At 22.4% G+C, this 17,591-nt stretch overlaps 5 protein-coding genes across 5 annotated transcripts; 2 read left to right on the forward strand and 3 right to left on the reverse strand. All coding sequences in view use genetic code 6, as the record gives it.

Annotated features, from left to right (window-relative positions):
• Window positions 1-521: 521 nt before the first annotated feature.
• Window positions 522-4,009, reverse strand: TTHERM_00526200 (elongation factor Tu GTP-binding domain protein; the record flags this gene model as incomplete). Its single annotated transcript, XM_001028031.1, has 6 exons — window positions 522-632; window positions 696-953; window positions 1,007-1,540; window positions 1,666-2,058; window positions 2,154-2,567; window positions 2,636-4,009. The coding sequence occupies 6 exons, from the start codon at window positions 4,007-4,009 to the stop codon at window positions 522-524; spliced, it is 3,084 nt and encodes a 1,027-aa protein (XP_001028031.1).
• Window positions 4,010-6,154: 2,145 nt separating this feature from the next.
• On the forward strand, window positions 6,155-7,885 carry TTHERM_00526210 (Myb-like DNA-binding domain protein; the record flags this gene model as incomplete). Its single annotated transcript, XM_001028032.2, has 3 exons — window positions 6,155-6,357; window positions 6,413-6,485; window positions 6,551-7,885. Exons 1-3 carry the CDS (start codon window positions 6,239-6,241, stop codon window positions 7,883-7,885), a joined length of 1,527 nt encoding a protein of 508 aa, XP_001028032.2. The 5' UTR covers window positions 6,155-6,238.
• A 579-nt stretch (window positions 7,886-8,464) lies between these two features.
• TTHERM_00526220 (chromatin-remodeling complex protein, putative) lies at window positions 8,465-8,966 on the forward strand (the record flags this gene model as incomplete). The annotated part of the gene is made up of 3 exons (XM_001028033.3): window positions 8,465-8,612; window positions 8,671-8,738; window positions 8,835-8,966. 3 exons carry the CDS (start codon window positions 8,465-8,467, stop codon window positions 8,964-8,966), a joined length of 348 nt encoding a protein of 115 aa, XP_001028033.3.
• Window positions 8,967-9,353: 387 nt separating this feature from the next.
• TTHERM_00526230 (ankyrin repeat protein) lies at window positions 9,354-12,039 on the reverse strand (the record flags this gene model as incomplete). Its single annotated transcript, XM_001028034.2, has 7 exons — window positions 9,354-9,548; window positions 9,776-9,925; window positions 9,975-10,088; window positions 10,143-10,286; window positions 10,340-10,875; window positions 10,933-11,394; window positions 11,532-12,039. The coding sequence occupies 7 exons, from the start codon at window positions 12,037-12,039 to the stop codon at window positions 9,354-9,356; spliced, it is 2,109 nt and encodes a 702-aa protein (XP_001028034.2).
• A 917-nt stretch (window positions 12,040-12,956) lies between these two features.
• Window positions 12,957-17,256, reverse strand: TTHERM_00526240 (cyclic nucleotide-binding domain protein; the record flags this gene model as incomplete). The annotated part of the gene is made up of 8 exons (XM_001028035.2): window positions 12,957-13,721; window positions 13,778-14,518; window positions 14,586-15,126; window positions 15,176-15,434; window positions 15,503-15,877; window positions 16,115-16,150; window positions 16,203-16,389; window positions 16,837-17,256. 8 exons carry the CDS (start codon window positions 17,254-17,256, stop codon window positions 12,957-12,959), a joined length of 3,324 nt encoding a protein of 1,107 aa, XP_001028035.2.
• Window positions 17,257-17,591: the final 335 nt, after the last annotated feature.

Here is a 17,591-nt window from a genome sequence, read left to right on the forward strand (position 1 = left end):
AAAGCAAACTATATAATAAATTTCAAGAAGAAAAATATAGTAAACAGTAATTTTATTGTTAAAAATTTTTATTTAATCATATAAATATATTATATTTTTATTCTAATTAAAAATATATTCTTACAAAAAAATTCATTTAACAGTGATCTTTTTCTTATTATCATTATTGAATATATTATATCAATAATATGATAAAGCTTAACAAAATAACAAAATTAAATACTTTCAAAATTCCAAGAATTATAAGAATAAAGTGATTAATTTATTTAATTAGTTTATGTTCTTCATATTTTATTATAAATAAATAAATAAAAAATTAAAGTCTCTCTTCCCTATAAAAAATTCAATTAAATAATAAATTACAATATTATTACAGAATAAGGAGGGGGAAATTTAATTACTAACTAAATAATTAATTTATATTGATAATAATTTTTTTTAATTAGAATGTTATACTTGCTTGATATACTTATATAAAACTATATTTAGTAATATTATTTTATATTATTTAAATGATTTAATCAAAGAATCTTGAAGAAAGGTTTTAGCTTTTCCTTAATAAAGAGCCATTCATCTTTAGTAACTTCATCTTTGTAGTGCTCCTCTAAAGCATCGATTGATCTTCTGTTTATCTAAATTATTAAAAAAAAGAATGATTAAGTTCTTACAATAATATTATCAAAATAGTATTTTACTATAGATACTAAATAGTCTTTTTAGGTAAAATGTCTGCCAGCTAATATGTTACTAGTACAACCGATTCTGATAGCTACACTACCTGTTTCCTTTTTGGCAAAAGGAATAGATTTTTTATTAATTTCAATTGATTCGACAACACCAATCTTCAACTTTGTGTGATTGAAAAGACAAACTTATGTACCTGGTTTCAATGTACCTCTTTCTATGTCAACACCCATAATAATAGGTTCTGATTTGTTAAAGAACTGTAATGGCTATTTAAAAATAAGCAAAATTAATTTCTATAAAATTATAAAATCAAATTTACTTTGATAAGACATGGGAAAACAGCGAATTTACCTTCTTCTTTTTTTCTCTCTTCTTCACATTCCTAAACATATTTAACATACTAGTCTTACAAGTGATAAATAATATTAGCAGTTAGTATTTTAACACCATTTTCTTCAGCATACTTCTAGGCATCAGGAAGAATCTTAACATCAAAGACAAGCATACAGGCATACTCCTATTTTCTTTTTTTTGGGTCATCGGCTAAGACAGACTTAAGAGCCTTTGTAATGCTATCCTTTGATACAGGACCAACAGATACATAAGAAACAGGAATTTTTTTCTTTTCCAAGAAGTCTAACAATGCTTCTAAAGATCCCAAAGTAGAGGCTGCAACACCAACGCCTATATTAACAAGTTTCACTTTCTTTTTAACTTAATTATAGTCACTCATAACTAAATCAATAGCAGTTTGTTCCTCATCGTTAGTATTAGCCAAATATAATTGAGAACCAGCGACAGCTTCTTCAAGATCTGGAGCAGATATTTTAATACCCATAGAAGCATGAATAAACTATTTATTAATATTAGATATAATTAATTAATTAAATTAAAATTAATAAAAAAAATCATTTTAATAATTCCTAAAAAATAAAATAACTTTAAAATTAAGTAATAATTAGCGAATTAATTAATTACATTGTGATGCTCATATTCAGCTTTTACTCTTATTTCTTTCATAGGATATGGAGTTAGTAGTGCTCTAATCTTAGTTTTTATTGGCCCATTAAAGCCTAAAAGAACTATTTTATCATCCTATCTGATAGTGCCATCAACGAGAATAGCATCGATTGTTACTCCCAAACCATCTATCTTTTTAACTTCCATAACTGTACAGTTGAAGGCATCTTACTTGACAACCATTCTTGATTTCATATACATACTTGTGTACTTGATGACAACTGATAAGAGATCAGGGATACCTTCACCAGTAACACCAGATGTGGGTACAATAGGAAAATAAGTTTTAGGGTCAGGGTTATCCCAATACAAAGCTGCATTGAAGGAGTTTTCAGCTAATTGAGTGATAATCTTAATTAAATTTTATTAAAAAAATAATTTAAAATATATAATATTTTAATCAATCTTTTTTTGATTTAACTTTAGTTAAATATTTATTTATTTACCTAATTGTAACGATGATTGAAATCATTTTTGTTTTCTTTAGATTGGTTTTTAAAGCTAATGTAAGAAGAAGCAAATTCTTCTGTTTTCCAGTCGTATGTTCTATCGATTTTGTTCAAGGCAATCACAAATGGAGTCTTTCTCATTTTCAAGAGATTCAAAGATTCCAAAGTTTATTGTTCAAGACCATGCATAAGATCAATAACCAAAATAGCGAAATCACAAAGTGATGAGCCTCTAGTTCTGAGATTTGAAAAACTTTCGTGACCAGGAGTATCAATAACAAGTAAACCAGGAGCTTTGAGTTCAGCAGGGTAATGTTAATTGCATTTTTCAATTTCAACTGCAATATTTTGACTAGGGAAATAAGTAGCACCTATTTATTAAGTAATACCTCCAGCTTCACCACCTTAAACCTTAATTTTAGATATGAACATATTTATTTTTATTATCAAACATAAACAAGTTAGTTTTAATATTTTACATTAGTACCACGGAGCTTATCAAGGAGAGTAGTTTTACCAGTATCGACATGACCTAAGATACAAACAATAGGAGACCTGAGAATTTCCCTCTATTTTTTATTTTCCTTATCTTCTACCTTAATTGATTTATTTTATCCTTGTAAAATTTTTTCATCTCTAGCAGCCTTCTTAGTTTCTTTTTCAGCCTTTTCTAATTCGGTATCCTCCTACTTGGAAAATTAATTTCTAAAAATATATTTGGAGTTTTAAGTTAAGTAAGTGTTGTTAGATTGTGTTAATTCATTTTCTACTAAATTAGAATCTTATTTAAGTTTAGAGTCATATTTTTAAAGTTCTGGTACTACAAGGTTCTTCATAGTTTCCAAAACATCACCTTCAAATTATTAGACATTTTCATTAACCTTTTCTTCTTTTTTGATTACAAATCCGAAAGGGTCTTTTTCAACCTTCTTCTTTTTTGGTACTGATAAATTTATTTCAGCTTAAACTACTTACTTTAATACTTCTACTTTTGAAACACTTACTCCCAAAGATTTCAGGAATGCTTAATTTTTGATTCTATCAACCTCTTCCTTTTCTAATTGTTCCTTGGTCTTGATCAAACCTTTATTTTTCAATTCTTTCTTTAACTATTTCAATTTAAATTTCTCTTACTTTTCTTCTACTATTCTTCTTCTTTATTCTTCTTCAATTAATTTTTATGCAGCTTCGAGTCTTTCCTTTTCTTTCTTTTCTTTTTGAATTTTAGCTTAATTTTCAAGAGCAGCTTGTGCAGCTTTGCTTAGAGCTGTAGTCTTTTTTTTCTTATTAGTATCTTAACATGTACCAACAATTTCTTTCTTTTATTTTTCCTTAATCTTCTTTTTCTATGCTTTAGAAAGCTTCTTTTCAACACCTTCTTAGCCTTCACCTTCTTTTTTTTATTAAACATCTGCATTAGTTGTATAGTCATCCTCATCCTTAGGTTTATATTATTACATTTTGTTAGTATTTACAGCAAAAAGTTCTTCTTCATCTAGCTTTTTGTTTACCTCCTATTAGACTCTTTTTTTCTCAGCCACATCCTTCATCTTTTCTTCTTCGTTTTTTTATTTTCTTTCAAATTTTTCTTTCATAATTTCTTCTTATACCTATCTAAATATTTATCTTTCAATTTCTACTTCATCAGCTTTAGCTTCTTCTAATTCTGGTACAGAAATTGAGAAAGCAAATGTATTTTTCTTTTACAATAAGGAAAATTGAGCTTCTTCATTATTGCTCTCATCAAGCTACTTTTTTTCTTTCTTTGGAGTTTCTTATTTTTTAGGAGGCTGTTTTTTATTTCCTTGATTGGCTGACCTATTTGCAGCTTATTTTTCATTGTCGCTACTCATTTATATCTTTTTTGAGTCAAAATAATGAATGCATCACTTTATTTATTATTCTCCTTCAATTTTGATTTTAAATAATTAACCTATCATTTAATAATAAATTCTTTTCTCTACTATTATATTCTGAAGGCAGAAATTAAAAGCAAGGATTTTATACTAATCTATCTACTTTATTTAATTAATGTATTCCCTTTTATCTCGGAACTCGGTTTCACAAAAACCAACCAAGAAAATCTTAAATTTGTTGGATATTTGAGTTCTAAAATTTTGGAATAAGTATAGAGTGAATCATTCATTCATTTTAAAAAATATCAATAAATTATTAAAATAATGTTTTAACATTATTTCTTAACTAATTTCAATAAATATTATTGGATAAGTAATGATTAAATAATTTCTAAAATATTTATTTAACTAATTACTTTATAGAAAATCAAATTTATATAACAAATTAAAAACAGAAATTTTAAAAGAATTTATTTATGAAAAAAAGCATTTTTAATTTCAAATAAAATTTCATTCAAAAATAAAGGAAAATAAAAATGCTTTTCGTGAAATTATATTAAAAATTATAAAAATTTGGTTTCCTTTGGCTTCTCAGTCTTTTTGGAGGTAATATATTAAAAGTTAAAAATAATTTTTAATTAATTTATAATCATCCACTTTATAATAAAATTATTTATATTAAATCATATTAAGAAGTATTAAAAAATAATTGTTTATTATTGTAGAAAAAAATTATCAATATTAAGATATGTAGCTTAATCCATGTTTAAATATATAAATCTTAAATATAATAAATAAAATTTCTAAAGTAATGTCATTTATTATATCCTTTTTTTAGTAACAAATAAAAGTTAGAAATTATTTTTATTAAAATTTAAATAATTATAAAAAATAATAAAGAATAAAGCAATAATATAAGATTAGGAAGTAGAACATATTAATAAAAATGGATAAGTTAAATTTAAGTATTTTTGAACAAATTTTTAAATTAAGTAAATAAACAATAAAAGGATATAAGTTAAATTAATTATATTTTTCTAAAATATTATTTTATATATCAATTTTTCAAGAATTTTTATAAAATTACTATTTTAGTTTAATTTCATTAAAATTATTATCTTTAAATTAATGAACTAATAATGAATATTTTTTAATTTTAGTTACTTATAGCACTACTTTAAAGAATTTTTTTTCAAATATTTTTTAACTTTGAATATATAAATGTAATAAAACCTAATTTATCTTAATTTAAATTCATGATGAAATCTTTCTTTTTATTATTTTGGAATTAATAAAAATACTAAAAAATTATAAATCAAAACAAATATTTTATTTAATTTTCTAAATTAAAAATATAAAATAAATAATCACAAAGTTAAATAATAACAATTATTTTGGTAATCTTAATATTCGATGTCTGTTAGATTTCTATTAAAAATATTTTTAAGGTGATTTGCCTGTATTCAGCATCTGTATCTACTTTTTCCATTAATTCTAAATAATTACATTTTTTAATTAGTGATTATTATTCATGTATCTAATTTAAAAGCTCACAGCTGTTAATAGGACTTTCAATATCTAATATCTGATGCGCTATGGTTTAATTCTTTATCAATTATTTCTTATAATTAATTAACTTACTTTTCATTTTATTAATAAGATTAACTTTATATTTCACTACTTTTTTCATATTTATTTTATATAGTTTTAGATATTTTTATTGTTCTAAAAAAGTATAATTTCATAATTTTTTTAAAAATTATAACATTAGAATGTTTTTTAAATCATTTCTTATTAAAATAATTCTAAAAATTTAGCTTTATTTCTAACAAATTAAATTTTTGCTTTATAAAAAAACATCTTTTCTAAAATAACAACAAAAAAATACAAAAAGATATTTAAAAATGAGATTTTTGATAAACATATGTTAAGGAACTAGAAATTTAAATTAATAATATTTAAAAATGAAAAAATTCAATAGTCGTTTAAGATTTTAAAACATTAAAAGGAATGAAAACTTTTCACTAGATATGTTTTATTTATGTAATTTAAGAAAAGACTGAAATTCTAAGATTGATTTACCCAATTTAAATTTTTAATATTTTCTGATAACAAATTGAATTAATTATAAGTAAAACACATAAAATAATAAAAAAAGTTGTTTATACATCATCTCATCTATTTATAAATTTTAATTTTCATCAAATTGTTTAAAAATTACAACAAATGTATTAGAAAAAAAACAATATAAAAGACCCTTTTTACTTAAATATAAAAGAAAATGATGCTTTATACTAGTAAGCCTAAGATCTACAAAGTGTAATGAAATAAATTTAAGACAAAGAGTAATTAATTAAATAATTATAGCTACAAAATAAAAATATTTCATTTTATTTACAGTAAATAGAAACCCAAAAGTTAGAATCAAAAATGCAGGAATTAATAAAAAGACTAGAGCCCAAATCAGAATAACGTAATTTAAAATCTTTAAGACTATAATCACATTAATGGGTTATTTTTATTTTTTTTGTATAAAAGCAAAAAAAACATCTGAATAAAGCCGATGAAAAGTAGATTTAAGGATTTTATGGACCTGTTTAAAATGATCAGGATGGTTTATCCAAAGATATGATTAAATTTAATGGTCATATTTATTAAGCTGATTAAAAGATAAATCTGGAAGAATAACCAGCCGAAATCGATTAGTTGAGTTTATCAAAGGATATAATCAGATTTAATGGTCCTTTGATATTACTTGCTGAATAACAAGAAGAATAGATAAAGAGAGCTACTATAAAAATTTAAAAGTTATGGAAAGCTAAGTACCACACAATTAAAAAAATTAAATAAGAATAATAAAATGACAATCAAAATATCCCATCGGCTAACGAATTTACTTTTCAATTATAGAAAAAAAACTAAAATGGCTCTCCTTAATAAGATAATAAGATTATAAAATAGGAAATTTCGCCTTAGAAAGCTATCAAAAAAAGTCCTCAATTATAAAAAAATATTGAATCTCCTGAGAAAGTTTAAAAAGCAGGTCCTTTGATTGGATCTCCAGAAAAATAAATTAAGTAGGGATATCTTCAAAAATATTAGCAGAAAAAAAACAATGAATGTTAGAATGATATCTAGCAAGAAAAGATAGTAAAAGACATTTAAAAAGAAATTCAATAAGTAAACTTGAAAAAAGAAAATACTTAGAATAGGGATGAAAACAAAAACTATAATTAATAATAGAATATTAATTTATAATAAATAGAAAAGTAGCCTTCATAATAATTTTAATAGTAACCTTAGTAATAGATATTTAAAGACCAGAAGAAGGTTGTTGTAGTTAATGGAGGATTTAAAAGAACTAAAATATAAAAAAATTAGATAGAAAAGCCCTATGAAATATAGAACATAGTGATAAATAATAAATAAAATTAACTAGAAAAAAGGTATGTTGATAAGGAATTAGTAAATCAACTGATTTAGTAGAATTAAGTAATTAACCTCTAAAAAAAGTCCAAAAGCGAATAAAATGTCATTGATAAGAACAATTAAAAAGAAAAAATTTTGGTTAACTCTCCTCCCAAATAACTTCCTATAAATATTGACTTAAAAAAGGCATTGATTGCTGAAATTATTAGTAAATAAATTAAGCAATAAGAAAGTATCGATCATAAATAAGAAGATCATGCTAGTAGGCCAAAGAGTTAATTATTCGATAAAGAACACAAAAAATGGGAACAGAAAGATAAAGATGTTCTTAAAAAATTAGTAGAGGTCTATGGAAATAACAACTGGCAAGAATTAGCTTAACATATGCCTAATAAAACTGCTGAATAATGCAAAAAAATGTATGAAAAACTAAATTCTTTATGAAAAATCTATCCTTAGAAATATTCCATAAGTAGGAATAGAGAATTATTAACTAACTATAGTTAAAAAATATATATATATAATAATAAAAGTCCATTTAACTAATTATTTATTTGAATCAAAAAAAATAGTTTAAAAAGAATTGATTAAAATAAATCTAAAAAAATATTTATGAGGCAATTTAAAAGTTTTATTTCTTATTAATTTATTGAAATAAAGTAAAATATTTAATCTACAGTAAAATCATTATTTATTATTTTATTTATTTGTTATACATAAAAATATATCAAATTTATTGTTTATTTAGTTTGAAAGGGTTTTATTATAAATAATATAAAAAAAACAAATTATGTTTAATATAATTTATAAATTAATTTAATAGCAAAATTGATATTTAATTTATTTATTAGATAAGATTTATTAGTTAGACATTCGTATGATATATAATCAACTCTTTTTATTTTAAATACAATTTAATTCAATTTATTTACTTTATTTCATTGCGCGAAATTTTTACACAATCCAAAAGAAAAATAATCAATTAATTTTTTCTAATTATTAAAAGTAAAGTAATAAGCAAAAATGGAAATTGAGAAAGTTGTTTTCCCTTTCAAAAACCAAAATTGGCACTAAAGAAAGAAATAGTTGAAAGTTTCTAAAAATCAAAGATAAAATAAAAATTTAAAATAAATATGTGCTTCTGAGCTGACTTCAAGAAATAAATTTAATTGTAAATCATTTTTGATAAATAATATATTCATTTATATTATCATTTTTTATAATTTTAGATATGTCTATTGAAGGTCCTCCTCCTTTGAAGCCTCAAAAGAAATACTGCGATATAACAGGATTTGAAGTAGATTTATTAGTTTTCGCCTAATAATTTATTTTAATTGAATAAAACATTTCACATAAAAAATTTTTATAATTCTAATTTTAATAATAAAAATAGTCAAAATACAAAGACAAGTCTTCTGGTTTATAATACCACGATAAATATGTTTACGAATATATAAATACTAGTGTAAGTAGGCCTATGGTTGAATAATTTTTATCATTAAGAAAAATAAATGTCAATAATTGAAAGTTAATAAATATTCAGAAACACTTAATAGTACAAATAAACTCATTATTAGAAGTACTCATGTTTGTTAATTATAAATATGTTTGTTTGATAAATCCATTTCATTTTTAATTAATTAAATTTAAATATTTAATAAGTCTTTATATTTATTTTTGCTTATCTTGCTCTATAATATATATTTTTTTTTCTATGGAATTTCATTGGTTGATAAAGCTTGGAGTTTAATTAATCTAACAAAATATTTTACATCAATTTAAATGATTACTTTCTATAATTTGTATTTCTCATTTTAAAGCATAAATTAATTTATATAATAAACTATTTTAATTGAAGTAATTGATGCATTTATTAGTATAAGAAAGGATCCTTTTATTAATATTTTATTATTCAATTCACTAAAAGCATAGAATTTATTTCTTCTTCTTTTTTCCTTTCTTATTCTATAAAAAGCCTTTCTTCATTATTCAAGCAGTCAAGTTCTCCAGGAATCTTGCAGTATTAATCTAAATAAAATATTTTCCTTTAATTCAACCAGTTTTACTTTAAAGTTATTCCTCTCTATAATTTACCACATAAATCGATCTTTTTAAAAAAATTTAAAATATTAATTAATTTTTTATTCAAGATAGTTTTTTTGATTTCTATATAAATAAAAAATAACTTGTTTTCATATTAATAATGTATATTTATAAGTTGATAATAAAATGTTAAATAAAAGTAAGCATAATGAGTTTTATAATAACATTTAACTTGAAAATGAATATATTATTTAACTTTAGATAAAATGCAAATAAAATAAATAGCATTACCATTTTAGCCTTTTTAATGCATCTTATTAATGCTGAGTTTGTTGTCATCTGATCATATCTATATTTGGAATTATTTGACCAAGGAGATGCTCTTTTAAATAGGAGATACTTGGCAACGTCGAACATTTTTTATTTAATTGCATAGTATATCTGATTAATTATAAGTTTTTTTTAGTTTAAGTTATTTTTTAAAAATTACTGGAGTTTTGTTTGCGACATCCTTTTAATCAAAGTCAATACCATTATGGATAAGCCATATTGAAAGACTTCTGTATTTTTTTTATATTGCTATATGTAGAACATTTTGCAAAAGCTTTTATTAAAAAAACTTATCAGTATTCAAACCAAAAATAATTTATTAAATTACATGATCTCTTTCATATAAATATTCTATGTTATTTCTAAGCATTTTATTTACTATTTCTAAATTTCCTTCTTTTAAAGATTTAAATAATACAAAGCTTCCTGGTCGAGTAAAAGGTAGAGATGTAAAATATTTATTTTCTAAAGCCTTTTTATGTTAAATAAAATTAAAAAAAAAAACATTTCTAAAAAAGTTTTTACCAATACTGGATTGACTCCAATTTTATCGCATTTATTAAAAAAATCTCTTATTGTTTGTCTCAAATAAGCATACTTTCTGGACATTCTATCAGCAGAATAGATGTCTTACTTTTTTGATTTTTACTTTTAAAATCCTTTTACTTTTATTCTTCCATGCTTATCAAATTTCCAGCATTTTTTCATTCCTTCTATTAAATCTCTGTCATCTTCTTAATCACTTTACAGCTTTTTTTTGTAAAGAGTTTAAAGCATGCTTATTTTATTTCTCATGTATGCTTTCTAGTCTTCAATTCCAACTGCTTAGTAAAAATCCGATCTTTAATTTTTACTCATGTATGGACTTGCTATGGGAGAATTTATGCTATTTAGAGGAGAATTCTGAAAAATGCTGTCATTTTGAATCCTAGGAGAAGAGCCTGATGAGACAAAAGAGTCTTGTTTTGTCATTTTATTTTTATTTACAAATTATATTCTTTATGCAAACTAAACCTTTCTTATAATGTTTTTGAGTAGCTGCTATCCCTTAAGACCTTAGTCTAATTAATAATAAATTGATCGAATTAATAATTAATAAAATTTATTTTAAAATTTACTTTATTATTATGATGACATTTTTTCAATTGTATTTAAAAATTTATCTTCTGTTATTAATCCATATTAAAGCTATCTGTATGAATCTTGGAATTAATTTAAATTTTCTACTACTGAACTCATTTTCATGTGTTTTTCCTCAATTAAGCTTCTTATTTTATTCTTTAAATTCTCATCTTCTTAGAATGTAAAAGCTTCTAAATTTGTTTTGGATTTTATTTTCTCCTAAATTATTTCATTAATTTAATCAATCTTTGTCTTATCATCCGTCATATCTTTCTCATAATTTAATAGCTTAACAAGGATTTCCTTGAATTATATTTTTTCTTCTTTAGTAACATGCTATTGATAAGCAGACTAGGCTTGCTCTATTATAGGCTTTTTTTTCTTTTTAATTATAAATTATTGACCTACGGTATTGCCTAACTAGAATGATCTGTTAGGAGATTCGCTCCTTCTAATACCTACAATATATTTAAACAATATTTTTAATAACTTTTACATAATATTTAATGTTTAAAGGTTTCTTTAGTAAGTAGATTTTTTTTTGATAAAAAAATTTAAATCTTATTAAAGAATAAATGTTAAAGCATTTAGTTACAAGATTTAGAAGTACGTTCATTTGGCATTTCCTTTCCATATAAAAGCATAAATTTCTTATTTCTTGGTGTGAAAGTTTTTATCTAATAACTTTCAGTGTTATTTAAATATGATTTTTTGTATTCTTTTTTATTAACATTATAATTTTGTTGTTCTTCATTATCAGAGTTATTTGTTATTGATACTACTTTTCTGAGCTATATTTTCCTATTTGGTACAAAGCTATCTGTTCCATAATAATTTTAAGTTTAAGAATTATCTAATATATTAGCTCCACTGTTATTTAACAGCTTATTAACAATTATCTATTCATGCCTATCTGTTGATAAAGTTTGAGCAAAGCTGCTTCTTTTTCTATTAGTTTCTCTTTCTGTTGAGTAACTATCTTAAACCCTCCCTGTCCTAAGGCTTAAGGGATTTTCAGGTTAAAATTTACTATTATGATAAGCAGAAATAGGTCGAAATTATAACTTTTTTATTTGAGGGATTTCTTTAATATTATTAATCATAGTGAGTATATTATTCTTTTTATAACGAAATTTATTTAGCGTGATATCTCTTAATTATTTGCTTATGAATTATTGATAACAACCACGAATTTTCAATCAGATTTAATTACTTTATAAAGATATATTTATAAAAAAATATAAATTTATTGATCAAAACATAAAAATAACTATTTAACAATTAATTATTCTACAATAATAGCTAGTTTTTTGTCTTAAAGAGTATTTTCTTCTTTTAATTTAAAAAACATCATTTAAAAAATAAAATAAATTTAAACCTTTAAAAAATACAAAGAAAATCCTTAAAAATTCATTTTAATTAAATTTCAAGATTAAATTTTATGATAATTCTAATTATTTAATTTAATAAGAATTTTTAACATTTTTTTATATTTTTAGTTTAAAAATATTTAATAAGTAAATATGATTTACTATCTATACTACCAAGTTATTACCTCTAAATTTACTATTAAAAAATTGAAAATGTAAAATAGATTATATTATTATGTATTATATGCTGAATTGAAGACAGGTGGATAATAAGAATTAAAAAAAATTGTTATAACTCTAAGTTATGATTGGTAATTTTGATTTATCTTGGACAATACTTCTACCTTATTATCTCTAAATATATTTATTATTTAAAATTATTACAAATCAAAAAAATGATAGAGCCAAATAGGTTTTGTTGTATTGAATTATTAGTATATTTTATACTCTGACTTCAGGAAATTTAATAATTATTAAATAAATTAAAAAAAATAGTTTAATAAATTTAAACATTTAATATTTTTCAAATTATTTTGATTAAATTAAAATAAATAATTTTATTTATTTATTTAAAAACATAATTTAATACTTATAAAATTTTAATGATAACTTTTATTATGTTAAATCTAAGATTTATTTGTTGTTATAATTCATTATTTTTTAAATATTTTGTGTTGAGCTGCAAAACCTCTTGGAGATACGAAATGATTGAGGCCATTTTATAGATTGATAGGGGATTAGCACGAAGGTGATATTTCTAAGTTCAAAATTTTATTAATCTATTAATTCTGAGGTGCCAAAGAAGTAAAAGCAGACAAAATGTTTTGCTTTACTTAACCAAGACTGTTTCTTGCAGATAAAAATGGAGGTAGATTTTATTTTTATAAAGATGTATTTCTAGACCTATTTATATTTTCAAACGATTTTATTTCACCTGATTGCTGAAGATCACTTTTAGAAGAAATTTCTTGTTACTATTTTACATTTAAAGATTTGTTGGCATTTTATTTCTTTAACTTTTCGACATGAATATTTTTTTCCTTTGACTAGCTCTTCCTTTCTTAGTTTTAGTGTGCATGATATTATTGCTCTTAATTTTAGCTTTATTTTTTTAATAAGTTATCATCTTTGACTAAATTTTAGTTTCCATACAATAAAACTTTTAAATAAGGAGTTTACTCATCATTTATGTTATTTATTGTTGGGATGATTTCTTTTTATGGGTAGCTAGATAACTCATTATTTGTTGAAAGTGATTATATATTAGATTGATTGTTTAGAATATTTGAATAGCCTAAATCTTTTCTAGAAGTAATGGCCTAATTAGATATAGTTGGAATGATATATTCCTAATTAAAAGAGGAAATATTCACATTTTAGTTAGACTAATCTCCTTTTGATGTAAATGAACTGATCTTTTATTTAATAAGTTAAAACTAATAAAAATAATATAAAAATAGTTTGTTTTTACTATTTAATTTGTGATCCTGTTGTTGCTCTCTATTGATTTACTTAATATAGGTTTAGGTTTAAGGTGGTCTCTTTATGAAAATACTTTATTTAACAATGGTGTTTGTTCAAAAAAATAATCAAAAATTATTTCTAGCTTATCAACTTTTTTTTTAGCTTTTTAGTGTTTTGGTTACTCATTTGAATTAAGCTGATTTTCTAATGAACTTGAACTCTAAGAGTTTGCAAGCTAATTATAAATGTTTCTCTTCTTCTTAGAAATTTTTTTGATATCCATAAATAATTTTTACTTTGATAAATCCTTTAATTGTATCTAAGGAAGATTATTTATTGATGGGAAAGACTACTACAATAATCCTTAATTCAGCTTTTAAATTGACGTGTTTTCATTTTAATTTAAATATGGTTAAAAATGAGTTAATTCACTTTCTCCAACAGTCTAATGTAAGCTTGATTGAATTAGATTTTATTTTTTATTTTAGTTGTTAATACAAGCTTCAATTTAGGACAAATCATTTACAGAGTATTTTGGAGAAACTAAATCAGGAAGAGATGGCAAACGGCTTTGTATCTATTTAGCCTTGTAATCTATTAGTTGGTATTCTTTTTCTAATTTCTTTTTTATATTGCTTTACACTTTGACAACTTGATCTATTCTTTTTTACCTTTCATTTTCTTTTTATGCATTAAATTTGTTAAATAATTTAATTCCGTCATATAATTTAAGGTAACTAATTAGTAGCTTTTTTTTTTGAGTTAAATAATAAAAATTAATACATTTAACAAAATTTAAGAAATGAATATTTTACTTCTCTAGATAAGCAATAGATATCTGCAACCTATGATATACACTTAGCCATCTATGTCCTAGGAGTGTTTTGTATTATTTCTTTTTCTCCAAAGCAATTATTTGCACCAATCAAAGCAAATTTAACTCTCTTTAGATTTTTTTGTTTTAATTTTTCTTCTTATATGTGATTAAATGTAGGAAATTTTTATTTTTGTGTTTTTTCATCAACATTTTAAGAAGAATGAACTTCTTCTTTGTGATTGTCTGGGAATTCAACAATTTATGAAAGCTCTATTTCTCCACTTTTTATGAAATACAGATAACTGCTTGGATCAAATTGATCATAAATTATTTCGCCTTTTTAATAGTGAACTTACTTCAAGTAGTTCATTAGATTCATTAGTGTAGAATCTGGAATATTTTCTAAGAAGCTAAATTATTTCAAGTATCTTATGTTATTTTTTACTATTTGCTTTTATTGTTCTCCCAAAATTCTATCAAAAGCTTCTTTACTTAAACTCATTATATGAGTATCTTCTTAGCAAACAACTGTCCCCTATCTATTATTAAATTTTATCAAAAAATGATTTGAAATAAAATAATTATTACTATTTAGATCTAGTTAGCAAGGCCACATCACCGAATGAGTCTCCTTACTTGAAATTGCAAGTTAAATTAAAATCAGGAAAACAGTAATTGATGAAATTAGCAATGTTATCAGTATTATTTGACATCAAACTATGATCTAGCTTTGGAATATTTTTAGTAGAAAGAGTTTTTTAAAGAGGCTGCAATGGAGAAGACTGTTCACTCTTTTTAAAATCTCCATTAATTGCACTGTTTTATATTGCCACAGAGATATTGTTTTCTATTTGATAATAATTTAATATGTATTTTATTAATTATGTAAGAATAAAGTTAATTAAGTATTTAAACCTTATTTTCTTTGCTGAACAAAAGAAGAGCTCTCATTAAATTATTTTTTTGATAAAGGCTAAGAATAAAGCATTTAATTTTATCTGTTTTGTTATACTTAGTGAAAATCATTACCATGTAAATCTCCTTCTTATATTTCTTAAATTGATTGAATAACTCTTGGAATATGCTATTTCTAATTAGGAGATAAATTTAATGCCTTAATCTTTGGAGAGAAATTAATAGATTTGAGTTGAGGAGAGCACATTAAAAGACTATTATTTCTGCATTGATCATATTTTTCTTTTAGCTTTTAAAACTCTTCTTAGAAGTTCACCAAATTACTACTTTTAAAATTTTCATTCTGTGTATTTGGAACTAATAAAGAACATGAACCTATAATAATATCAATTATTAAATAATGTATTTAGTTAAAAAGATTAAATTATATGATATTCATAAAATCTTTTCTAGTTACACAAATATTAAAACTGATTAATTATTATTAAAATTATTTATATTTATTCATTTTGTATAATCCAAAATGAATTTTTATCGAATGTTTTAGGCTTAGTTTACCTTTTTAACTTTTCAACTAAAACTTTTTAATAATTTTTTTAATATAAATAATACCTTTAAGGATGATATAATATTTCTTTCCTTGATCACCTATTAAGATAAATGTAAATTATTTATTTAAAAAATAAAATTTAAAATATACCATGGTGATAGATTACTTCTTCCTTTTAAAAGAACTCATAACTCAAGCTTGCAAAAAGTTATTCATACAATTTTTGGTCTAGCTCTTATTTTTTAGTTTCAAAGAAATTTAAGTTAGAGACAGCTTTTGAGATAAAGTCAATTTCTTTTTTAGTTCTTTGTTTCTTCTTTAATACATCTATAACAAGCTAAAGTTATAATTTAAAAAATATTTTATAAATTATAAAACTTAATAAATACAAAAGAAACAAAGAATTTGGCAATATTTTGTTAATTTTTAAAGCGATCTTTTTAAATCTTATTAAGAATATTATTTAGAATAAAGCTATTTAAACTTTAATTCTAATTAAAATAGTTTGCTGTCTTATTTAAATCTATTTTATTCTTTAAGTTTCTAAAAACATTTTATTATTTATGATTTAATTTGATATGGTCTTTGAGTTATTTGTTTTCAATCAGTAAAAATAAATACCCAGTAGTAAACAAAAAATAGTAAATTATAATTATTAATTAGCTTGAATATTTGATTAATGTATTGAAATTCAGTGGTTAAAAAGGCAATTAAAATAGCATAACAAATTCATTAAATAATTCTTTTAATAGACTTAAAGAGTTAAACGTTTTGTATAATTTACTTGACAATGAATAGGATCGGAAATATCAACAATAGTTTTTTATAGTAGTCTTTTATTTGTATCATATAATTCTGATCCTAAGGCATTAGCAAATTGAATTCCAAGTGCAGCTTTTCTAAATTTTTTAAGAGGAATAGTTTTTTATTTTTCCGATTGCTCTATTGCTAGTGTTTGAGATTTAACAATGCTTTATCTTTTTGGAGTGAAACCATCTTTATGAAGTAAGGATAGTCTCTTTAGAGATAATTTCTCTACATTTCTTTTTGTATTGTCTTGAGAGTCTAATTACTCTTCAATTTTTTGTAAAATATTTGTTTCGCTTTACACTAAATTTATTTTTAAGTTATCATTTAATGAAGTCTACATAAGCAATTCTCTAAGTTGATTTTGTTTTTCTTAAGGATTTGAAGAAGAATCCATTTGTTTTGAAATTCACTTCTCTTTGGTAAAATATTCCTGTTGTTTTTCTTCTATGAGTAAATACTATTGCTCTCGCTCTGCTACAAAATGGTAATTTTAAAAATTGAGTTCAGGCGTGATATATTTTTAGAAGGATATTTTAAGATTTGTTTATTAAAATCAAAATTTTGTAAAATAGCAAAACTAGTTTTCTATTTTTAAAAATAAATAAATGATCTAATTACTTAATAAAGATATAAAAATTTCATAAAAGATGTAATAGCAATTGGCATCATTTTGAATAAATTAATAAAAAATAAATAATCTTAGCGGTTTGTTTTAATTAGTCGAAATTA

This window comes from Tetrahymena thermophila (genome assembly GCF_000189635.1).
Source record: "Tetrahymena thermophila SB210 genomic scaffold scf_8253811, whole genome shotgun sequence".
Taxonomy (NCBI): domain Eukaryota; phylum Ciliophora; class Oligohymenophorea; order Hymenostomatida; family Tetrahymenidae; genus Tetrahymena; species Tetrahymena thermophila.